Below are 24484 nucleotides of genomic sequence, written 5' to 3'. Positions count from 1 at the left end.
AACACTAGACTGAAGTTAAGGCAATATTTATTCAGTTTCATTGCAACCCTGTTATCTAAGGCATCAGAGGCGGTTATTTGGCAATGATAAAATTCCTTTTCAAGGTCTTCTATAGTTGGATTTTAGTTCAAATATATATCTGGTGCAAATGAGAGAACTTATTCTGGCATGGGCTCTCATTCGTGATGAGCTGATCTTTGCCTCCCCATCCCTTGATCATACTCAAGTCACGTCCAGTGGCAGTGCTTGTCCAAGTGCAGTCGGCGTGGGTGGGCCACAGGGCTGTCTGTGTGGCTCAGGCCATGCGCTCAATGATGACAGCGATACCCTGGCCACCTCCAATGCAAGCGGATCCAACAGCATATTTTCCACCTCGACGCCTAGAAAGGCAAGCAGCGGCTCAAGTTTATTTGTATACAGGATTGACAGAATTAGATAATTAAATAGAAGTAATAGAATTAATAAGTCACATCTGTATTATTCACTTTCATTCAGCTCATCGCCTCAATCTTTTTCTATATCCTAATATTGCTTTATAGTCATAACAGGAGAATTTCAAAAGCTGATTATTTGAATGGGAAAAAAAATAACAGAAGAGTGAGACTGAAACAAAGATACAAGCTCAGATGTGCTGTGACAGGGAGTTGAGGGAGGAGAGTAAATATTAAACTCCTTTGATTTATACGGCTTTAGATTTTTATGGCACCTTAGCACCTTAGAATAAGTATAATTAGTGAAGTTTGTCTGTATGAAAGGGCAGATAATTTAGAAGCACTACACATCTTATTCAGAAAATCAGAGTCCTTTAATGTACCATCTGTTCTCATTCCTCAGTCCTGATAGAATGACCTTGACAAAACCATCCAGGAATTATTTTTGTGCACGTCAATTACTCATTTCAACTCGGTGAATCACTAAGTGAATCAGAGTCCCATTTACTTCATATAACAGGGAGCTAGAGTGATTTTTAGCCTGATATATTTGGTTTCATTTGCAATTTTCCTAGTAACAGAGCAAAACAGACTAAAATATGTAGTACCAGAAGGAGGAGCTCTTCTATTAAAACGGGAAAGTATTCAGTACACGGAAGACTCCTCCTGAAACCCCAGAACAGTGAAAGAAAAACTTACTGAGATCCAAAGTGCTGGTTTGCTTAGGTTTCTTAAACGACACTATCTCATCAGAACCTTCTCAGTATTGTTTTTCTTAACTGGTTTCCCTTAATTGATACGGGGGCATGCACTATGGTACCCAGGGCCTGAGTACTTGCTCACTGACTGAGCACACCAAATGTAAAGAAGAATGTGCATCCCAAGAGCAGAGATAGTAATAACTCAACTGAGTCATCTATAAGGTCAGCTGACAAGGGGCGTCCAAATCACCTGCTCCCAGTGAGAAGCAGTCCAGGGGTATATGAGGAGAATACTGAACAATGTTGCCTATTCTGGGGATGCCTAAATTTTCACATTTCTATATACAATGGCAAATCTGAAGTACAACAATTTTAGCAAGTACCTTAATTCATGAACCAGGTGTGACATGATTCTTGATCCTGATCCTCCCAATGGGTGACCCAAAGCAATGGCTCCTCCATTAACGTTGGTTTTACTTGGGTCAAGATCCAAACTTTTCTCAACTGCTAAGTACTGGGGAGCAAAAGCTTCATTCACCTAAAAAAAAAAGGAAACTGATAAATACCTTTATTCACTTAATAAAAGTCACTTAAACTGACCTTTTTTTTTTTTTAAAGATTTATTTATTTATTTATATAAGCACTGGGTACAGTCAAAAGCGCGGGAGGGTGAGAGAATTCACCAGAGCGGTGAGCAGAGCAGGCAGAAGGACCGAAGTACACTGCTGAGGGGAGCAGCAGGCGGCAGGAGAGGTCTGCGCGCCATGTGGGACCCTCGCCGGGGTCTGAGGATCTAACCAGTGCTGCAGAGGCTGCGGGCAGCTTTGCAGCCCAGCGCTCAACTGCTGTGCCACCAGGGGAAGCCCACTTAAACAGACATTTAAGGGACTTTTTTAGTCCTATCGATAGATAAAATTTTGCTGTTTTTTTCCTATTTAAATTCAATCATTCTTTGTAAAGTTTGAAAATAGGTATAATTACTATAATTACTAAATGCACTCTGTAGAGGAAAGAAATCCTCAGAAATACTACAAATGGATACCTCCATTGCAGAAAACCCCCAGGTTCTGGAGCTAGAGGAGTGGCTCCTGACCCTCTTGCCACTCAGGTGTCCTCAATGGTAGAAATATGTAGTATCACCCTGAAAGTATTGTCAAGGCTAAATAACATAGGCGTTAAATGTCTAGTGTATTACTTAACACATAGCAAGTATTCAGCATATGGTTGCGAGTATGATTGCTATCCAATGCTGCAAAGCCATTCTCCCAAGAAGAAACGGACAAAGGATAAACCTTGGGAGCCAGATGGGTAACTGAGCCCTAAATGTGGAAACTGCGGCAGAAATGAAAGTATCTTGTTATATTATACTTACAGGATTGGCTATGAGAATTACCATACTTCAACTTTATATATGATCTTAGAGGGAGAATTTTAGAAAACTGATTTTTTTAAAGATTTATTTATGCATACAAGGGCTGGGGTATGGGTCAGAGGTATGGGGGAGTGAGAGGATTAACCAGAGACAGTGGGGAACAGAACAGGCGGATTGACAGAAATACACTGCTGAGGGGAGCAGCCTGCGAGTCAGGAGAAGTCTGCTGCGCTGTGTGGGTTGCTCCCTGGCCGGCTGGGGATCGAACTCGTGCTGCAGTAGCTGTGGACAGCTTCATAGGTTGCGTCTTAACCCCATGCGCCACTTGGGAGGGCCCAGAAAACTGATTTTAAGGAAGTTTAACTTTTTCTGATTTTGGATCAAAAGCCAGTATTGTGTTTTTTCCTACTGTATTTTGTGCCCTTCCATGGTGTCTTATTTGTCCGTAGGTCCAACATTATTTTCCTGTTTTTATAATTACATTCAAGGAGGTAGTAAGAGACCTAGGATATGCTGGGGAACTAGGTTTTTGAAACTATGAAAAATCACTGCACTATCGTCAAAAGTCCCAAAGACAATCACATCGGGGTGTTGAGAGCTACGTCCTCAGGTATTTATAAAAATCTATTAAAAAGCACAGCAGAGCTGATCTATTTCAGTAGTTTTCAGTGGTATCTAATGGTAGATACCTATTTGATAATACAACTCAAGCAGACCCCTTGAGTTCTGGACTGTGATTGCCTAAGAATAGTAGAAGAGATGTAAAGGTATACTATTTGAAACCATGCTTTGCTAGGCAAGAGATTACCACCAAGTAAATCACATATGTGATCTCTACACATTAATTGAAGTAGAGATTTCATTGTTATAGTAGTTACTTTCCAATGTCAAGCAGCATGTGCTTAATTACTGAAATTTTTCAAATACTCTCCAGGTACAGAATGTACCAGAATCGATCTCTAAGTATTTTCTACTTCTTCCCCCTTTTAAATTGTGCTAATATTTGAGATGACTTTGTTCTAAACTAACATTAAAAATAAATCATCCTAGGGCCTCCCTGGTGGCGCAGCAGTTGAGCGCTGGGTTGCGAAGCTGCCCGTGGCCTCTGCGACGCCGGTTCGATCCCCGGCTGCTCCCCGGCCACCAGAGGAGGGTCCCACATGGCGCGCAGACCTCTCCTGCCGCCCGCTGCTCCCCTCAGCAGTGTACTTCGGTCCTTCTGCCTGCTCTGCTCCCCGCTCTGGCTCTGGTGAATTCTCTCACCCTCCCACGCTTCTGACTGTACCCAGTGCATGTATAAACAAAACAAACAAACAAACAAACAAATAAATAAAAACATGCCTCTATAAAAAAAAAAAAAATTTAAAAAAAAAAAATAAAAATAAATCATCCTACTAGTAAATTTACCATTCCAATACCAAGTGTGTTCAAATCAAGCCATAGCTATGGTGTAAAAACCAAAAGTTGTAAGTAAAAAGTAATAAAGGACAGGGTTTTACCTTGGGAGGAAAGCAAGAAACTTCTAGATTTGGCATCAAATACTGTTTTTCTATTAGGTCAATTTCCTTTTTATCTGTATTTTTTCACTTTAATTCATAAAACTTGGTTAAAGTTATTTCTTACCCACCTTACGTAATCATCAATTCAATAAGCACATCAATAGTCTAAAATATAATGGGATCTTATAAGATCTTAGGAGTTTCTAGGAATTTATATTCTTCTAGGAGACACCAAGTTATTTTAATTAGTCAAGTATAAAGCATTTTAATCTGGTAAGGGGAAGTACCAACATAAGGCATGTAATGAAAGGAATACGTACTTACATGGCCATCATTTAGTAAGGTTAATGGTACTAAAAAAGAGCTATAAAATAGCAGAGTAAATTCACATGTGCTATGGCTTGTTCATGTTGTAAAAGATAAAATCCTTACCTCCACCAAGTCCATGTCTTTAAGACTCAGTCCTGTTTTCTTCAGTGCCCCAGTGATAGCAGGGACAGGACCTATATAACGAACAAAAATCAGAGTTTCCTTTTGTACTTATTTATGTTTAAGTTTCTGTTGCTTTACTAAATAGGCAAGAAGGATATAATACGGTAATTATTAGTAACCACAGATCTTGCTACAGTGACAGTATACTATAAATGATGTGACAATAAGGGTATAGAACATGGGACCAAAGGGATAAGCTGTTTATGCAGTTAAATTGCAAATAAGGAACTTAAATGTAAGAATCTACCAAAAATGGTTCCTTGAGTGCAAATAGCCAAGGAGTCACATCCGGGATTTTTGCAGTCACTTATAAACCAGATTTAATACCAAATGGCAAGGCAGAATCATGCTCTCCTAGGACACAAACAATATGCATTCCTAGTACAGATGTGATTATCACTACACTTTGAACTCCCAGGCTCACTTGGACAAAAGGCAAGAAATAGCATCTCCATATAAGTACAGCATGGTAGGAAGCTTGAGGCACTTTAGGGAAAAGAGATCTAAAGTAAGGGGGTGTTTATAGCATGATGGTTGACAGGGAATTTATACAAATTTATACAAAATAAACCCTACTGAAGAAATACTAACCACCTAATAAGATTCTGAAACTTTAGCTCCCAGATTTCTGATGATTACTAATGGCAGTTTAATACTGCTCATAATTTTTAATAAATTGGTATTGGCTAGAGAAGAATATCCACTACTACTAATAAAGAAATGTGGTATGTTCTGTTGAATTCAAGTAAATATTCAAGTTTCATAAATATACCTAAGGTAAAATGAGAGTCAATTTTTTTAATTAAAGCATAGTAAAATCTAAATACAATGTGATTCATTTTGTTGATGAGTTAAAATGTTCTTTGGACACCAATCTGTTGATTGGTTAGGGTTGTCCAGTTAATGCTTCTCAATTTAAAGCACCATTTCTACACTGGCTACTGATTTAATACAGAATTGAATTCCAAATTCTCTTTGTTTCTCAAGGGTGTTAAAATGGGATGCATAGTCACTAATAATGCACCCGTAATCCAGCATGGTCAGAGGCTGAAGTATCCTACAGGGTCAAAGAACTAAAACCTGAGGTGTCAAACTACTGCATACTGTACATCTTCCCTGTCTTCATAACGACAGAAAACATCACTCAATGTGCACATGTTAACTCAGAATCCTTAATAGACAACTGTAATGATATGTTAGGTCACAATTAGATTTTTAATGGATTTTTGCCCATACTACTTATTTACTGAGACTCAAGAAGGTAAACTCTTCTGGCTGGGGAAAAAACCTGTGTCCCTCCTAGGAGCCATTACTGTTACTTCAAGTCCTGGTTTTCATACCTTCCCCTCTTCCTCCCCCAACATTTTAGTTGCCCAGTATGTACTTGGTACTTTCCTTTCTCCCCCCTCCACACCTCCTCCAGAAATTTCTGGGTATGCAACAACTCTAGGTCTAAGGATTGCTCTACACTGGATAACTGAGTAACTGAGGAAGAACAGGGTTGACAAACCAATCTTTACCAGATACTCAACAACTCAACAGTTCTCCTTCGTTTGTTCATCTGATGCACTTCCTACAGAACAATGAGGAACTATTAAAATTCAGCATCATCTGTGGTTCCGAGAAGTATATCCAACAGAAAGCTTTTCCTTCTCCTAATTCATAACTTTCAAGTCGAGATCATACATGTTCACAAGGAGTTTCAGTTTTCTCTCAGGTATTTTCTCCTGTTAGTATCTTGCCAATTGAAATACATTGTTTTTAATATTTCATTTTCCTATAAGCCTCAGGTAAGCCAGTGACTGTTACTTTGACTTCCTGAGACAACACAGTGGAAAGAGACTGGAGTTAGAAACCTGCTTTCCTCTCATGGCTCCATCATTTTTTGCTTTGGAGACCTGAATTCACATCATGGCTCCTTCATTTATTGCTCTGCACATTTACAAGACAGTCTACCTATGCCTCAATTTTCTCATTCATAAAGACTTCTCAGAGTTGTGGGAAGATTGAATGAGATACATCAATGATCATGTGTTAAGTAAACACCTAGTAGGGTGTTCTTTATCTTCTCCACACAATCTTCTCTGTTCTGCCCCGTGATTTTTCCCATTTCCATCTTGTTAGAACTGTGTAATCCTGTTATTTTCTGCGCATTAATTTATATTATCTCAAAAGGACAATAAGACATGACTGTTGCCCACAAGGAATTCACAGTCTTGGTTTTCCTGTAATGCCTAGTACAGTTTAGTTGTTTAAATGACTTACTACCAATGTCTTTTTCTCTACAAAGGACCTTAATTTGGTTGCTTTGTCAGAAATCTGAATGCCTAAAATGATTTATTTCCAGAAATATAATAGAACCATTTTTTTGGTGTTTTTTTTTTTTTTGCTATAAACTTACCAATACCCATGATAGAGGGATCACATCCAGACACAAAATGGCCCACAATTCTGGCCAGTGGTGTGAAGTTATGTTTCTTAACTGCATCTTCACTGGCTATAATAACAGCTCCAGCACCGTCAGATACTCCCTAGAAACAAAAACAGAAGGTTACCTAGATGGCAGAAGCTCTAGGTAATCAAAATTGGAACTAATGGAATAGTATGATGCACATAGAAAGCAGTGCCATAATTTGGAAAATAAAGTAGTACTAGTGTACTCTTAGGGAGTTAGATTATTTTAGGCACAGACCTTCACGAAGCTTGCACAACCTTAACATAGGAAAGACTATCAAGGAAAAGCCTACATCCAGATGTAGTTAGAGGTAAGATGAAATCCGATGAGTTGGATATGTGAGGAAAAAAGAAAACTGAAATAAACCAGGCAGATTTCCTAAAATTCTGGAGAGACTAAAAATTGGAAGATTATTATATAAAGGCCCCTAACTAAAATATTTTGTTTTGGATTATGTAAACCCAATTTAACAGATTATGAACACTATTAGCTTAAGCGAAATAAAGACTGGCATGAAAAGTACCAAAAAGGTAATGTATGACAACTTTGCACTGAACAATCAGGAAGAGTTCAAGATGCCCTGTGGTGCTACCTACCGATGCGTTCCCTGCAGTAACTGTTCCTTCCTTCTTGAATACTGGAGGAAGTTTATTTAACTGTTCCAGGGTGGTTTGGGGTCGCGCATGCTCATCTATTTGCATTGTCTGTTTTCCTTTCCTAGTCTTCACCTCAATTGGTGCCATCTCATTGTTAAAATAGCCAGCATCATTAGCTGAAATAGTAGAAAGACTATCATAAGATTGGGGAAAAAAGAAACAAGAAATGAAATCAAGTATATCCTTTCATTTAACTTCTGGTCTACCTTTCTTTCCTTATAGTCTACTTTAATAGAACTTTTATTTTTATTTATTTATTTATTTATTTTGGTGGGACCCTCGCCGGTGGCCGGGGAATGAACCGGCGCTGCAGAGGCTGCAGACAGCCTCGCAGCCCAGCGCTCAACCGCTGCACCACCAGGGGAGGCCCAGAACTTTTATTATTTATACTACTTATTTTGCTTATTGGAGGATTTAATATACTGTTATATAGCTATGTAGATGGATTCTGCACCTTTTTTAAATTACAATTTGTATTGTTTTTACTATACTTTGTCTTGACAAGGTACTACCAGACTGTTGGCAGTGGTTGCCTGTTACATTATTGATGTAATGGCACTGAATGGATTTAATGCCCTTTTTTAAACTTCTATGGGTGAGGGTATAAGTAATTTTAAGGCTGCCAAGTGGCACCTATAGTCAACAATAATATACTGTAGACTTAAACATTCAAGAGATTAGAAGTGCTCTTCTCACAATAAGAAAAATTATCAAGTTGTCTATGTCACCAAGTAATCTATGGCTGAAATTTAATGACAGGCAACCTTCAAGTATGAGCTATTACTGATAAGTTGTAAGTAAAACAGCTGACCTACTTCTAACTCCAATGATTAGAATGGACTACAGTAATCTACAGCTTCAGAAAAAAGACACATTAGGAATAACACCACCTTCATTTGGTATCACTTTATAGCAGGTTAAACACTTAATTGCTTTTTAGAACAACTCTATTAGGTAAACAGAAAGAGAAAATCCTTTTTTTAAAAAAAAATTTATTTTTTATGCATACGAGAGCTGGGGTACAGGCCAGAGGTGCAGAGTGTGAGAGGATTCACCAGAGACAGAGTGGGGAACAGAACAGGCAGAATGACTGAAACACATTGCTGAGGGGAGCAGCGGGTGAGACAGGAGAGGTCTGCTGCACCATGTGGGCTGCTCCCTGGCCAGCTGGGGATTGAACTCATGCTGCAGAGGCTGCAAATTGCTTCATAGTGTGGTGCTTAACCCCTTGCGCCACCAGGGAGGCCTGCAAATCCTTTTTATTTCTATTGTTAGAAATATTTATTTTACAGGTGCTCAGTGAACAAATGACTTTATTGAAGTCAGATAACTTTATGTGGCAAAGTTAGAAACAGAACAGATACTGATCTCTAATCAACATCCTGCCACTGTAATGAATAACTAAAAACATGAGTTGGATGCCATCAGCTCCATTTCGCTTTTCCCTCTGAAGACGGACTTTATCCCCTGTATATCACGGCTTTTCTTTTCTTTTTTTCCCCACATTTTAAAGGGACAGGTTTATTAGGAAAAAAAGAAAAAGAGAGGGCCCTACATAGTCACAGGTGGGCAGGAGAGCTGCCTCCATGTCTTTATTAATACCTCAAAATGAGGAGTATTAGCTACTATTTTTAATAGTTTAATTTTAATGACTTTTTTCCACTAACCATGCTGATCAAAGGACTACCGCTTCCTTCATTGTTCCTCTGGCACTGGTGGAACAGCAGCATGCATGTCTCACAAGGGCACTGTAACCAAGATCCTGGAATTGTTCTAAGTCTATGAGTTGGGTGCAATGATTCTGTTAGGAATGGGAGGGGAAGACCCTGGGGGTCTTTCCAAACATATGGTCCCCTCCTCATGACTATGGTATGCTTCTCGGGAGGGTGTCCTTGCTGTCCAGTTACCCCAGGACCCATCATCTCCAATGGAGTATACCACAACCCTCAGTGTTCCACCGAGAACAGGGTCATTCTGGGACAAAATTCAAGTGTTCAGATAGGGTTAGTTAACAGTTATACTTTCTAAGTAATGTTAACATATTTCAAAAGAGAAATTTCCAGTTAGTTTTGTAATTAATGGGATATCTGATCATCTGAAAACAAGACATGATTGAAAAAATGATTTTCAAAAGGTATAATTTTAAGGTAATATATACTGAATGATAAAACTCTACTACAGTTTTTTCCCCCTAGAGATAGTTTAAAATTCAATTTCACTGACCAGCTTTCCACCTCTGCTGTGACTGCAGGGCATATTTGTCACAGTCTTCTCTGCTTATTTTATGTTTTGATGCAAGATTTTCTGCGGTAATTCCCATGGGGAGTTGGATGTGTTGATCTGTTAATCCTGCCCACAAAGTATCTTCCAGCTATTAAAAGATATGAAGAAATCTGTTAGAGCATATCTTTTGAAAATAATATGCTATATTTCTTTAAATTTAAATGGTTAACAATTCCAGTAAACAAAAGTAAAACTAGATTTTTTGATAATCATTTACTATTATGACTATTCATACTTTCTACTGGGACTGTTTTTAAAAAACATTCAACATGGTAGTACAAAACATTTTCTCCTCTCTCTCAAATGTGGGGTGCTAAGGAGGGCCAGCAATGTGCCAAACACATGCAGGGTGAGAAAACAGGTAGCATCTTATGCTACCACCAAAGATGAGCCCTTCATGGTTACGTACTGTGAGGAACCTAACCCTGTGTGTTCTTGCACTGTTTCCCCTCAGCCACCACACTGGGAGCTCTGTAGGAAAGAGTACACCTGTGTTCCTTTTTCATCCATCGCCTTTAATGATAGGGGCCTCTATAGATTCCTATGAGGTTGAAAAGAACCAGGGACAGACTCCCTGAGTGAAGGGAAATTATAATTAGTCTCTGGGAAGTGTGCCATCTGCTTCTTCTAGACTGCTCATTTCCCTATGAATCACTGACCTGTCTTTCCAAAGATTTTTCTCAGATATGAATCTTCATAAATCATGGGTATAGATTTAATTACTTGGTTTACCAATTTAGTAGAGAGATTAATTCAACCTTTGCCTACCTTCTTCCCTTCATCTCCCCAGGTTTCCATTACTAGAGGTGTGCTGAGATAAATCATAATTTTATGTGGGTTAAAATGTCAAAACAATCACAATAGGGTTTTGGAATAGTTAACCTATTTCAAGTTTCTCGCCAGTGTTAACCACCTCTTAACAAAATTGGTTTCGAAGTTAATTTTCTTGTCCCCAAAGTGGTATTAAAATTGTTAGTATAAAACCATGAGAAATAATTTACAAAGAATAAGGTTCCGACCTTAAGATCTACTCCAAACTTGGTTCCAAAACGCGCGTTTCTGACACAGTAGGGAGCTTGGCTCATGCTTTCGGTCCCTCCACACAAGACTACTTCAGCATCTTTAACACAGATCTCCTATTTAAAGACAAATGAATGACAAAAATCTCTCGTTGTAAGAGAAGTATTTATTTAAAAGTATACATTAAAAAGTAAATCTAACAAGTTATGTATCCTAGCTTACAGTGTCTAAAAAGGAAATACTATTGAAGTAAAGGTAAAGTAAGTGCTCAAGAATCCATTCCCAAGATTGGGGGGAGCTAACTGACTTCAGTGGTTTGTCGGCAAGTAACCTATCCTATCTACATGTTCACAAGGAATGGTATTTCTTAATTTGATACGAATCTTAATGTCTGGTATAGATGTACATATGCCAGCAGATAATAAAGAACAAATCCTTTAAAAAGTCAAAAGTCAAAAAAAAAGTCAAAAAAAAAAAAGTCAAAAGTAAAATTTATCCTGTTAATGGATGAACGTGAAGGGGATTTATAACAACTTAGGGGACTCATAAAAAAGGAACATACTTCGTTCTTCTTCCCTTTCCACCATTTGCATCCGAAAAGAAGCAAATAATAAGCCCCAAAAGCCTATGTTAAAAATAATTGCTAGGAAAATCAGGGTCATTAAGATACTCGTTATAGAAATGTGAAAACAATGAATTAAAATGAAAAAAAGAGAAATCATTATAATATGTTTGTCTTTTATTTTGTAATAAAATGAAGACTTTTATTTTGTAATAAAATGAAGGGTATTACTATATCCCCTTTCTCTGTGCTCAAGGGAACAGATGTATTTGCCCAACTAGCCCTTAAAGTGGTCAATCAGGCTAGTTTATACTTCGACCAAGACTATCATTCAGTTTCTTTGTAATAAAATATATTAACATCCCCTAAAATCTCAGCCCTTTTTCTCGCATTATAGTCTTTTATTCAGTATTTCAAATTTTGCCTCTATGGCTTAATACGTTAATGTCTTTTAATATCAGTTTCCTTGCTTGAAAACTGGAATAGTCATAGCTCTTTTCTCATAGAATGGTTGTGAAGACCAAGGGAAACCACTGAATCAGTCTGGCACATAGGAAGCAATAAGTAAAACTGATGGTCATGATCAGTTTTCTAAAAAATTGTGAAAAATGCAATCTAAAATTTATTAATCTGATCAATTTTAAGTGTCTATAGTTTATTAGTACATTCACCTTGTGCAATCAGCCACCATCCATCTCCAACTTTTTATCTTCTGAAACTCTACACATATTAAACTCCCATTCTCTTCTCCCACCCCAGCCCCTGACAACCACCATTTTCCTTTCTGTCTCTATAATCTAACTATTCTAGGTATTGAGTCTAAGCGGAATCATATAGCTTCTGTCCTTTACAATTATTGTAAATGGCTTATTCCATTTAGCATAATTTCCTCAAGGGTCTTTATTAGCTTTAAGAAACTATTTTCTTCCTGTGAATATTTTTCCAAGACTAATAAATATTGACTTTTAATAAGCATTATAAAAAAAACTTATATTGGAGAGGGGCATTTCCTATAATAACTATTAACATATTTTCTGAGAATTAAACAAAATGTTTGTTCATACCTGACACCCGCTCACAATGGACTGGAAGCCAGAGCCACAGAGCCTATTAACAGTGAGAGCTGGGGTCTCTTTTGGAACTCCCACACGTAAGCCAACATGCCTGGCCAAGTAAGCAGCATCTGAAGAACTCTGGAACAGAGAGAAAAGGAATCTTCTCTATAAATCTAGGAACTAATGACAAAAATATACGGAAATGTTGGAATGTTATAAAAAAAAACTAAGATGACACAATACATAAAGCTACAGCATAGTTCTATAAGACAGGTGCTTATGATTTGAATAAAAACTGCAATTTGGTCAATTGGTTTTTAAACACACTGAGAAATCCTTATATTAATTCCTGAATATAAGACAGTTATAATTGGAACTCTTTAAAAAATGGAATAGGCTGTGTCATTGTTTCATGTTCTTCAATAGAAGTATTGGAGGCTGTGGATTCTAACCTTCGCCACACACTGGAATAATTAGGGGAAAAGCTGTACTAACATACTTATAATGGCTCAAGCTCGTATCCAGGTCACACTGGAAAGGGTGGACACAGGGATTAGATATCAGTAGTTACTTTTAAAAGCACATGGGTGATTATGTGAAACTGAGGCTGACCTAGGGAGGGGAGAGATGAATTGCTGGTCAGGAGAGAGAGAATTGGGACTAGACCACTGCTTCCCAAACTTTAAATGCTTACTGAGGGCTGGTCTACCATGTGCAGTGGTGTTTACAATTAAATGCATACTGGGGCATTTTGTCTTCTCCCCTCCCCCCAACTTGTCTCATTTGAATTTCTGGGGTCCCTTATAAAGTCTGCACCCTCATGGTTTAATTTATGTTTAATTTAATATATATAAAGTGAAAAGGAGATTTTCATTGTGCCGATATTTTTAAATAAAAATTTGTCTGTACTGAACTGTTAGTTATGGATACTGTTATTCCACATTAAACCAAACGAGATTTTTCATCCTGGTAACTAAGGTTAAGAAGGAGTTGCATAAATTGTGATTTTTCAACAAGAATTTAAGATGGAGCCCATTTAGAACTGACAAACTGAAATTTGTACTTCAGTTTATTAATATATAGTCAATGTTTTCCAAAAGTGAAAAGCTTCAATATTTTCTTTATTTTTCCTCCACCAAGCCATCCATGCCTATACCCTATCTGCATCTCTCCCTCAGCCCCTCCACTCTTTCTCCTGTTCCCTCTGGTAACCATTATTTCTTACTGAGTTCACATTTTTATTTCTTCTTTGTTTGCGTGTAGTTTTTGGATATTTATATTTTGCAGATTAAGTGAAACCATCCCAAATCTTTCACTTTTTGACTGATTTCATTCAACATAATCCATTTTGTCCCCAAAGCCACCATTTCATCTTCCTTTATGGTTGTTTAATATTCCATTGAATATGTGCCCCACAGTTTCTCAATCCACTCATCTGTAGAAAAGCTCTTGAGTTGGGTCCATGACTGGACTGTTGTAAACAATACTGCTATGTACATAGGTGTAAACAGATCTGTTCATACTGTTTTTCGTGTTATTTGGCTAAATGCCTAAGAGTGCTGGATCAAATGGGATTTGCATTTTTATTTTCTTGAGACCTCTCCATACCATTTTCCACAGGGGCTGTACCAGCTTGCATTCCCACCGACAGTGCATGAGAGTTCCTTTCCTGTTTCACTAAAACCTGGCCAACATTTGTTCATTGTGTTCTTTTTTGATAGGGGCCATTTTCACAGACATGACCTAGGTGGTATCTCAGTATAGTTTTCACTTGCATTTCTCTTATAATTAGTAATGCTGAACATTTTTTCATACGTCTATAGGCCATCTCAGTGTCATTTTTAAAGAAGTGTCTATTGAGGTCCTTTTTGTTGCTTTGATGTTGGTTGTGTAAGTACTTAATAAACTTGGGAGATCAACCCCTTATCAGATGGTAAGCAAATATTTTTTCCCATTCTGTAAGTTGCCTCTTTGTTTTTGTAATGGTTTCTTTTGAGGTACAAAAGCTTTTAAGTTTGATATTGTTGTCTTATTTTTGCTTTTGTTTCCTGTGCTGCTGGGTTATATTCCCAAATACATCTTTATGGTAGATATCCTGTAGTGTGTTCCCTGTATTTTCTTTTGAGTACTTGGTTTCAGTTCTTATGTACAAATCTTTAATCCATTTTGAATGAATTTTAATGTATGATGTTAAAATATGGTTTTATATTTTGCATGTAGCTACCTACGTTTCACAGTACCATTTATTAAACAAGCTATTATTTCTCCACTGTATGACTATAATTCCTTTGTCAAAAATTAGTTGTCCATATTTATATGGATTTACCTCTCAGGTTTCAATTCTGTTCCACTGGTCTCAGTTTCTGTTTTTGTTTAGTACCATACTATTTTGATTACTGTTGCTGTGTAGTATTGGTGCATCTTGTTAAAATATGGGTGGGCCTCCCCTGGTGGCGCACGCGGTTGAGCGCCGTGCTGTGAAGCTGTCCACAGTCTCTGCAGCGCTGGTTTGATCCCAGCCAGCTGGCGAGGGTCCCACATGGTGCGGCAGACCTCTTCTGTCGCGCCCGCTGCTCCCCTCAGCAGTTTGTTCCGCCAGTCTGCCTGTTCTGTTCCCTGCTCTGTCTCTGGTGAATCCTCTCACCCTCCCGCACATCTGGCCTGTACCCCGGTTCTTGTGTGAATAAATAAATAAATCTTTAAAAAAATAAAATATGGGTTCTCAATCAACATGTAAGGACTATCTGAGACACTGTAATTCTAGCCATTTCTCAGATGAATCCCAATGTGGTCCCTGGACCACACACTGAGTAAGAAGGGAAGAAATGCCTTTTTAATCAAGTAACACCTTTTATTATGTAGAGTGCTAAAGCAAATTTAATAAAATGTAAAGAACTGGTCCATCATTATACTATTTTAACTTGTGTACAGGTTTGAAACTTTTCAAACTAAAATTTGATGAATTCACATCTTTTGAAGGTGGACATGGGAGGAGTCCATAATGGAGTTGTTCATGCATGGTCCCTACCTCCACCCACCAAATACAATCCTAAACTCTTCAATGTGGAGTTTCTATCAATAGAGCAGCAGTCATTTGCATTAAGACCACCTCCTCCACTCCCCCTCACCCCCGTCCCTGAAGGAAGATGGTTTTATCTGAAATCTTTTGCTAATAATCTTGTCTTGCCTTTTTACTGTCTATAAATATGCTCCATTTTGTATGAACCCTGGTAGCACCTGAGATGGGATGCTACCCAATTTGATTCATGATTCATTAATAAAGCCATTAGATCTCTCAATTCTGAGTTGTTTTTAACAAACTGAATGTTTCACTTGTTGATTAGGATGACATTTTATGAATTAATGCAATCAAAAGGATTGTTGGTATAAGCGGATATTCTTTTGCCAGGGTTTTCTACTTTGGATTTACTTCTTTTATGCTACTCCTTAATGACCAGATTGATAGAATAGATATTTTATAAAATTAAGCAGTAATTTGAGGTAATGGAAAGAATATTAGGCTAGTTAGCAGATCTGGATTGGAATCTAGACTTTGTCATTCACTAACAGTGTGAACGCTGGATTATCTAACTCTCAAGCGTCTCATTTTGGATGTTATCTACAAGTGGGTTTGTCAGTGCCTCATTTATAAACAAAAGGGGTGTTGTGATTTTGATGGAGTTGTTAGATCCTGGCCTGAGTGATTATTAAGATCTCCAGAAACTCCTTATTCAACTATAACACATTCTTTCTTATATTTTGAATGTGCTCCTACCTGATACCCATAAACCAGATGTCTTCTCCTTTGGCTACTGTTTTCTAGGAAGTAATTGGTATTTTTCCTTTTTTTGTTTACGCCTTCTCTAAGTGCTTCAGTTAAATGATTTAAAATCCATTTTAATGCTAGGAGTTGTGTGGAAAGTTTATTTAGTATAAGAGAAAGATTACTGAACTAGAAGTCAGGAAATTGGCATTCTAGTCCAAGTCTATTTACAGATCACCTGGGTGGAATTGGGCAAATCTTGGCAGCTTCTCTAGAGGTTTCCTCGTGTGTTAGGGAAACTCTGGAATTCTAAAAAACTTTGAGGGTTTCTTCTGGCTCTTTAAGATTCCATAAATCTTACTCAGAACGTACCTTTTCAAAAGTTCCTATTTATTCCTTAATATAAAGCTACTTGGATATGTTAGAATTTCCTAGAAAGGAACATGTAAGAACCTTTAACACTAAGAACTCTAACACCTCTCAAAATAGGCAGGATATACATATATAAGGTAAAAATACAGTTGATTCTCAATATTCATGGATTCCATATTTGCAAATTTGCCTACTTGTAAAAAATGTATTTGTAGCCCTCAAATCAGTACTTTCAGTACTTTTGTGATCATTTGCAGAATGAAGACATTTTAGTTGCCCAGTATGTAGTTTGTACTTTCCTTCCAGAGGATAATGAACAAGGGACACTCTACTTGCTTCACTTCTCATACCATAAATAAGGGGACTTCTTGCAGTTTGTTCAGTGCCATGTTTTCTCCATTTTTGTGCTTTACATTGGTGACTGCTATTTAAAATAGTCTCCAAGTGTAAGGCTGAAGTGCTATCTGGGTGCCTAAGTCTAAGAAGGTTGTGATGTGCCTAATGGAGAAAACACGTATGAGAGAACTTCATTCAGGCATGATAGTGCTTTTGGCCATGAGTTTAATGTTCATCAGTCAGTGACACATATTTAATAAGCTGTCTTTCACTAGAAAAATACATATACAAAGTTATTTATTGATAATTTTGACAAAAATACTGTGAGCAGAAGTTCGTAAGAACCTAATTTTGTATTTCCCCTAGGAGCAGTGGTTCAGTATTTATAATTCAGTGTTCATGTGGACTATGTAGAACATGACGCCATGGATAAATAGAATCAACTGTACTATGAACAGCTAAACGCCAGCAAATTAGATAACTTAGATGAAAGGGGCAAATACCCAGAAAGGAACTACTGAAACTGACTCAAGAATATATAAACACTGAATATACCTATAAAAACAAGAGACTGAACTAATTAGTAACAAAAGCTTCCCACAAAAGCCCAGAGCCAGTTAATCACTGAATTCTAAATATTTAAAGACTAATAGTAACGCTTCACAAATTCTTGATAAAAATAGAAAGTGAAGGATCACTTCCCAACTCAGTTTATAAAGCCAGTATGATCCTGATAGCAAATCCAGGCTAAGACATCATAAGAAAATTACAGACTAATCCCTCTCATGAATATGGATGTAAAAATTCTCAACAAAATACTAGCAGAGAGAATCCAACATGCATAAAAATTACTATATGCTGTGAAAAAGTGGGATTCATCCCAGGAACACAAGGCAGTTTTGTCATCAGAAAATTGATCATTATGTCCTATCAATAGAATAAAAGCAAAAATCATGATTGTAATTGACACAAAAAAAGCATTTCATGATAAAAACACTCAACAAACTAGGAATAGAATGGAATTTTCTCAACCTGATAAAGGCAATCTGTATATAAAATATGGCTAATCTATTTAGTGATCAAAGATTGGCTATTTTCCCCATAACATCAGAAATAAGACAAGGATATGCACTTTTTGGCACTTAAATTCAACAGTGGAGGTTCTGACCAGGGAAAGAAAAATATAAGCAAAATCCAGATTAAAAAATATAAGCAAAATCCATGTTATCTTCTCAGATAACATGAGGTATATATAAAAAAAAATCCTAAGGAAGCAATTAAAAAAAAATCACCAGAACTAGTGAGCTCAGCAAGATTTCAGGATACAAGCTCAATACATAAAACTCAATTGCATTTCTATTTATTTGTGATGAACAATTCAAAAATTAAATTAAAAAACCATCTCGGGCCTCCCCTCAGCAGTGTATTTCTGCCTATCTGCCTGTTCTGTTCCCCACTCTGTCTCAAGTGAATCCTCTCACCCCCCACGCCTCTGGTCTTGTATGCATAAATAAATACATCTTTAAAAAAACCCATCTCATTCATAACAGCATCCAAAAGAATAACATACTTGGGATTAAATTTGATGAAGACTAAAACATACATTCTGAAATTCATAAAACTGTTAAAAAACAAAGATTTATACAAATGGAAAAATATTCCCCTTTCATTGATCAGAGACTTAACATTACTGAGATGGCAATAGTCTTGTGAGTGACCTCCAACATGCCTCTGATAGCAGCATTATTCATAATTGCCAAAACGTGAAAACAGCCAACATGTCCAACTACTGAACAATGGAAAAGCAAAATGTGGGCTATCCACAAGATGGAATATTCTATAAAAATGAACAGCCCATTGCAAATAAAATCAGTTTTCGGTAAAAACAAAACTCGAGTCACAGCATTAGAGCTAGAAGTGGGGAGAGTTGAGCACCCTTTTTTTGAGCCTTACCCCTGCTCCCAGAGCTAAGTGCTCGGTGGAATGGATGGCAGAAGCCTCAGATCTTCTCGGTCACCTCTTCTAGTACCGAACCTAGCAACCCAGTGTACAAGGATTAGGGTCCCAGTACTCTCAGTAACACACTCAATCTAGAGCCTTAGTTCCACATATGAGGCCTGGAAGGAAGAGGGGAGCTCTCAATTCTTAGTCACTCTTTGAAGGAATAATCAACTTTCAGTTTCCTGCAAATGAATTCTCTATTTTGTATAGCAAGATAGAGGGTAAAGGAGCTTCTTATTCCCCACAAAAAACACCGACCAAACTCCTTTTGTGTATAAAAAATTATGGGAATGTGTTTTATTGCTACCCTCTTCGGGGGCACACAGAACCAATAAACACCAAATAAATCAATAGGAAATTGATATCTATTCCAAATAACCAGGAAATAACTGCTATTTAAAAGACAATGAATTGTATTCCAAGTCAGATAGCTATGGTTTCTAGAATATATGTTGCATTGACTTAAGTATGCCATTGCTTCCAGAGTCAGAGGATTATACAAATTATAAATACCTTTTAACTATTAACTTATTTAACTATTAACTAATTTAACTAATTTACCATTATACCATGTAAAAGAAATTATTTTTAAAAACTAATGGAAGAAAACAACACGAATGAGTACCTCCCCCTTGCCAGACTAACCTGCATGACATTGCCTACAATGACACTGTCAATAGTTTCAGGTGAAACTTTCCCAGCAGTCAAGGCAGCCTTGGCAGCAAATTCAGTCAAGTCAGTAGCTGTGAAGTCTTTGAGGAGACCTCCATAAGCCCCAAAAGGTGTTCGCTTAGCAGCAACAATGAATATACCTGTTGCAAAGAGGAGAGGTTTGTAAGCAATTACAGGTTAGTTAGTGTTCCTAATATGCTTGAAATAACGTGGAATCTTACTGCAAAGGGCAGTTTTCAATTAGATAACTCAGTCTCTGTCATGTAATACATAGACTGGATCGTACTCATAGAAGCTATCTGAAGATTTCTTAGTTTGACCAATACTAATGTCATTCTTCTGTTTGCTACTAATCTCTTTCCATGGAATAAATTAAACCTATCCTAAAACAAACAAAAAATTCATGTTTACATATGTAAACAAAATATGATTTATTCTGTTTTAAAATATGATTTATTCTTAAGAGACAAGGCAACAGAGACTAACCCCAAGGTGACTTAGATATTAGAATTAGCAGACAAGGATTTAAAAGTAGCTATTTATCATGCCTATGCTCAAGGATGTAAGGAAATAATATGCTTATAATAAAGGACAGTACATCTCAGCAAAGAAATAGAAGCTATAAAAAAAAAAAAAACCAAAGTGGAAATTCTAAAACTAAAAAATATCTGAAATAAAAGATTTAGAACATAAATGAAATGAAAAAGATTCATGACTTTGAAGACAGAGAAAGAAATTATCCAATCTGAAAAACAAAGATGTGGAGGAGGGAAACAACTTGGGAAGGATCCCAAATTCTGCTAAAGGAATGAGGCAATTCAACAAAGAAAGGATAACTTTTCAATAAATGGATAAATATTGGGTTGTTGGAAAAGTTATGTTGCATTTTTGCTTGAAAAACAGGAAAAAATATGTCATGACTTTTCTGACAACCCAAGAGTTTAGGAACAACTGAATATCCACATGTTTAAAAAAATAGAATTTAGACACAGACCTTACACCTTTCACAAAAATTAACTCAAAAAGTATCACAGACTTAAATATAAAATGCAAACTATAAAATTCTTAAAAGATGTAATATAGGATAAAATCTAGGTTATCTTAGACTTTGTGATAACTTATTAGATACCACACCAAACGTATGATCCATATTAAAGAAAAATTTGCTAAATTGGACTTCATTAAAGTTAAAAACTTGCTCTGTGAATGACACTGTTACAAGAATAAAGAGACAAGCCATGGACTGAGAAAATATTTTCAAAACACCTGTCTATTAAAGGATTGGTATCCGAAATACACATAGAACTCTGGAACTCAACAATAAGAAAACCCAGTTAAAAATAGGTTAAACAATCTGAACAGACACCTCACCAGAGATGACAGATAAATAGATGGCAAGTAGACATATACAAAGATGCTCAAAATCTTATCATTAGGGACTTGCAACTTAAAATAACAGTGAGACACCATCACACAACTACTAGAATGGCTAAAATCCAAAAGACTGATAATACCAAATGTTGGTGAAGATGTGGAACAAAAATTCTCGTTCATTCATTCATGAATTACTGGTGGGGTAAAATGGTACAGCCACTTTGAAAGACAGTTTGACAGTTTTTTTTTTCCTTAAAGCTAAAACTGAACATACTCTCTACCTATCTGATCAGCAATCACGTGGTTTTGTATTTACCTAAATGAGTTGAAAACTTATGTCCACACAAAAACTTGCATGTCAGTATTTCAGCATTATTCGTAATTGCTAAAACTTGGAAGCAGTTAAGATGTAATTTTAAAGGTTAATGGATAAATAAATTGGTATATCAACACAATGGAATATAATTGAGCCATAAAAGGAAATATCAAATATGTGAAGAGGCACAGAAAAAATTTAAATGTATATGTCTAAGTGAAAGAAGCCAATCTGAAAAAGCTACATGCTATATAATTCTAACTATGTGACATCCAGAAAAGGCAAAACCATGGGGACAGTAAAAAGATCAGTGGTTGCTAGGGTTGAGGAGAATGAAAGGAGGGGTGAATAGTGGAGCATATGGGAATTTTAGGACAGTAGAACTACTCAAATGATACTGTAATGGTAGCTACATGTCATTACACATCTGTCAAAACCCAAAGAACTTTCCAAAACAGTCTTATTGTAAACTATGGATTTTAGTTAATAATGTATCAGTTTTGGTTCATCACTTGTAACAAATGTACTACACTCATGAAAATATATATATATTTTTAAGATTTATTTATTTATTGATGCAAGCACTGGGTACAGTCAGAAGCGCGGGAGGGTGAGAGAATCCACCAGAGCCAGAGTGGGGAGCAGAGCAGGCAGAAGGACCGAAGTACACTGCTGAGGGGAGCAGCGGGCGGCAGGAGAGGTCTGCGCCATGTGGGACCCTCCTCTGGTGGCCGGGGAGCAGCAGGGGATCGAACCGGTGCTGCAAAGTCTGCGGGCAGCTTCGCAGCCCAGCGCTCAACTGCTGCGCCACCGGGGAGGCCCACTCATGAAAATATTGATAATAGTGGATCCTGGAAGGGAGAGGTGAGGGGGGGCACATGGGAATTCTCTGTGTTGTCTGCTTAACCTTTATAAACATAAAACTGCTCAAAGCAAGTTTAATAAACTGTCAGGTAGAAAAAAACATATGGGCAGAACCCCAAGAACAGAAAACATAACTGGGTGTGTTGGAAAGGGAGGAGAGAGACTATGTAGGAAAAAACATGAAAAAAATGAGTGAAAATTCTCCAAATTGACAAAAGGTATAGACTCAGTAAATTTTCCACAATATTAATGTACACACACACACCCCTCCACCCCCCCCAATGGCACAACATTCTCAAACTTCTGCAAACTAAAGATAAACCAAAAATCTTAAAAGTCAGAAAAAAATGACATTATTTACAGGGCTATGATTTGAAGACTATTGACTTATGAGAAACAATGGAGACTACTTTCATTTGTTTCTCCATAAATTTCCTTTCATGAGTTTCTCTTCTGTACTTTAGAATCTAAGAAAGCATTTTGTGTGTGTGGAGCGGCACTAATGAGATATGGGGTATTGGCAGGCGAGCGGAGGTTGGAATATAAAAACAAAAGTAAGAATGCTCCCATAGCTGATACCACCTCTGCTTACTTGGTGCTGTAAATGTTGGAAAATCTAACACTGAACTAATACAATTATTCTGAATGGGGAAAATACTATTAAATATATTTTAAGGAATAATCTGAGCTAGGCAGGTAAAAAGACTAGACAATGTAAAAGGATTTTTCTTGTAATTTCCTAAACTGGACGCCATGCCAATAATTATTTGATGTCAATTTTATGTTAATACTAAACTGTTTATTTCAAGAGGCTAAAGATTTCCAAACATTGAAAGAGAGAGAAAACACATTAATCCATAGTGTGTTAAAAACATCAAATACTGGTGAGGCAGTGTGCCCATGTGATTTAAGGGGAAACCAAGACTAGAAGACAAAAGTAAAACTGCCTTCCGTTTAATCACATTGTTAGGCAAATATTTACTCATTCCACCACAGCAATGACAAAAGGATCCGAGGCAGATTAAGAAAAACTGTGGTCAGTATCACCCCAGTTTCAGGATTAAGTGACTGGGCAGCCTGACAGGGATGCACAAACTCCCCAAATAAAAATTAATGAGCAGTAAGAAAACTAGTATTTGTTGAGGGCAACACTCCTGAGCACGCTCTGGAATGGGCGCTAATGAAATACTGGGAAATTGGTGGTTCCTGTTCCTTAAAAATTAAAAATTCCATCGACTGCGACCTTTCGTTATGAGAAGTCACTTTACATAATTAAAGGATTAAGAACCCTAGATTTACGTACTCAGTGACTGCACATTTTGGGGTGCAGTAAAAATGCTTAAAACAAGTTTAAGAAACTGTCAGGTAGGAAAAAACATGGGCAGAACCCCAAGAACAAAAAACATAAGTGGGTGTGATGGAAAGGGAGGAGCGAGAACAGTCTTTTTCAGGGGTACGCCAGAAAGCATTTGGAGCAGAAATTCCTCCGTGACCCCAATAACATCAGTTCTCCCCAGCAGCCCTGCGCACCCTGGGACGTAGCCACTACCTTGGGGTGAGCCCAGCAGGTCCCAGGCCGCCTCGCTTGTGGCTCCACCCTACTTTTCCTAACAGCTGAGCGCGAACAAAGTGGGGCGCAGCTGCTGGAGGGTAGGCCCTGCAAGGTCACGGGCCAAGCCTGCTCTCAGCAGGAAGCGCCACCGAATTCACTGTCCCTAGTGCCTTGCAGGTCTGTTTCCCCTAAGCCAAAGCCTCCTTGCCGCTGGGGGTTTTACCGGGTCCTCTTTATTGCTCCTGGACCCCCAGACTCGGACAAGCTCCGCCGTGCAGGCCGGCTCGGGGAGGGCGCGGGGCGAGCTCACCTCGGAGCAGGGCCATGGCTGCGGCAGCACAGCAGCTTCTCGGGTGCAGACGGAGGGGCCCCCTCGCCACACACCCGGGCCTTAAGAGGCTGGGGCGGCCTCCGGCAGGCCACACCCCCAACCTTTCACCTACTCCCGCCCCCCCCCCCCCCCCCCCGGGAGGCCTGCCGAGGAGAGTGACCCTTTCTGGGGGGGCCTCCCGGCGCCACAGGCTCCGGAACCCTCCCCAAGGGGCGGTCGCGGGGAAGGGTGGCCACTCCCCGGCTCTCCTCCCCCAGCCGAGCCTGGAGCGCGCTCTTTGCCCTGACCCCACCCCATCCATCCTCACCGCCCCGCAGCCCCTGCACCCCTCCAGCCCTCCCCACCCCTGAGGTTTGGTTGAACGTTTGACTGGGCGG

General features: G+C 38.2%; 1 protein-coding gene across 2 annotated transcripts; it reads right to left on the bottom strand.

The window, feature by feature from the left end:
• Nucleotides 1-24188, bottom strand: ACAA2 (acetyl-CoA acyltransferase 2). Of its 2 annotated transcripts, none has more exons than XM_037508528.2 (10): nucleotides 24087-24188; nucleotides 19644-19810; nucleotides 12536-12664; nucleotides 10909-11025; nucleotides 9830-9977; nucleotides 7547-7722; nucleotides 6897-7026; nucleotides 4436-4506; nucleotides 1516-1670; nucleotides 1-380 (listed from the first exon to the last, which is right to left on the bottom strand). In XM_037508528.2, the coding sequence occupies exons 1-10, from the start codon at nucleotides 24100-24102 to the stop codon at nucleotides 296-298; spliced, it is 1194 nt and encodes a 397-aa protein (XP_037364425.1). In that variant the 5' UTR covers nucleotides 24103-24188; the 3' UTR covers nucleotides 1-295. The 2 variants fall into 2 exon arrangements, with proteins under 2 accessions (XP_037364425.1, XP_037364426.1); XM_037508529.2 differs by lacking the exon at nucleotides 24087-24188 and adding an exon at nucleotides 24000-24042.
• Nucleotides 24189-24484: the final 296 nt, after the last annotated feature.

Source organism: Talpa occidentalis, unplaced genomic scaffold, assembly GCF_014898055.3.
Source record: "Talpa occidentalis isolate TD23 unplaced genomic scaffold, MPIMG_talOcc4v2.1 talOcc4.13, whole genome shotgun sequence".
Taxonomy (NCBI): Eukaryota; Metazoa; Chordata; class Mammalia; order Eulipotyphla; family Talpidae; genus Talpa; species Talpa occidentalis.
Note: the sequence above shows the minus strand (reverse complement) of the source record. Positions and strands in the feature narration are given on the sequence as shown.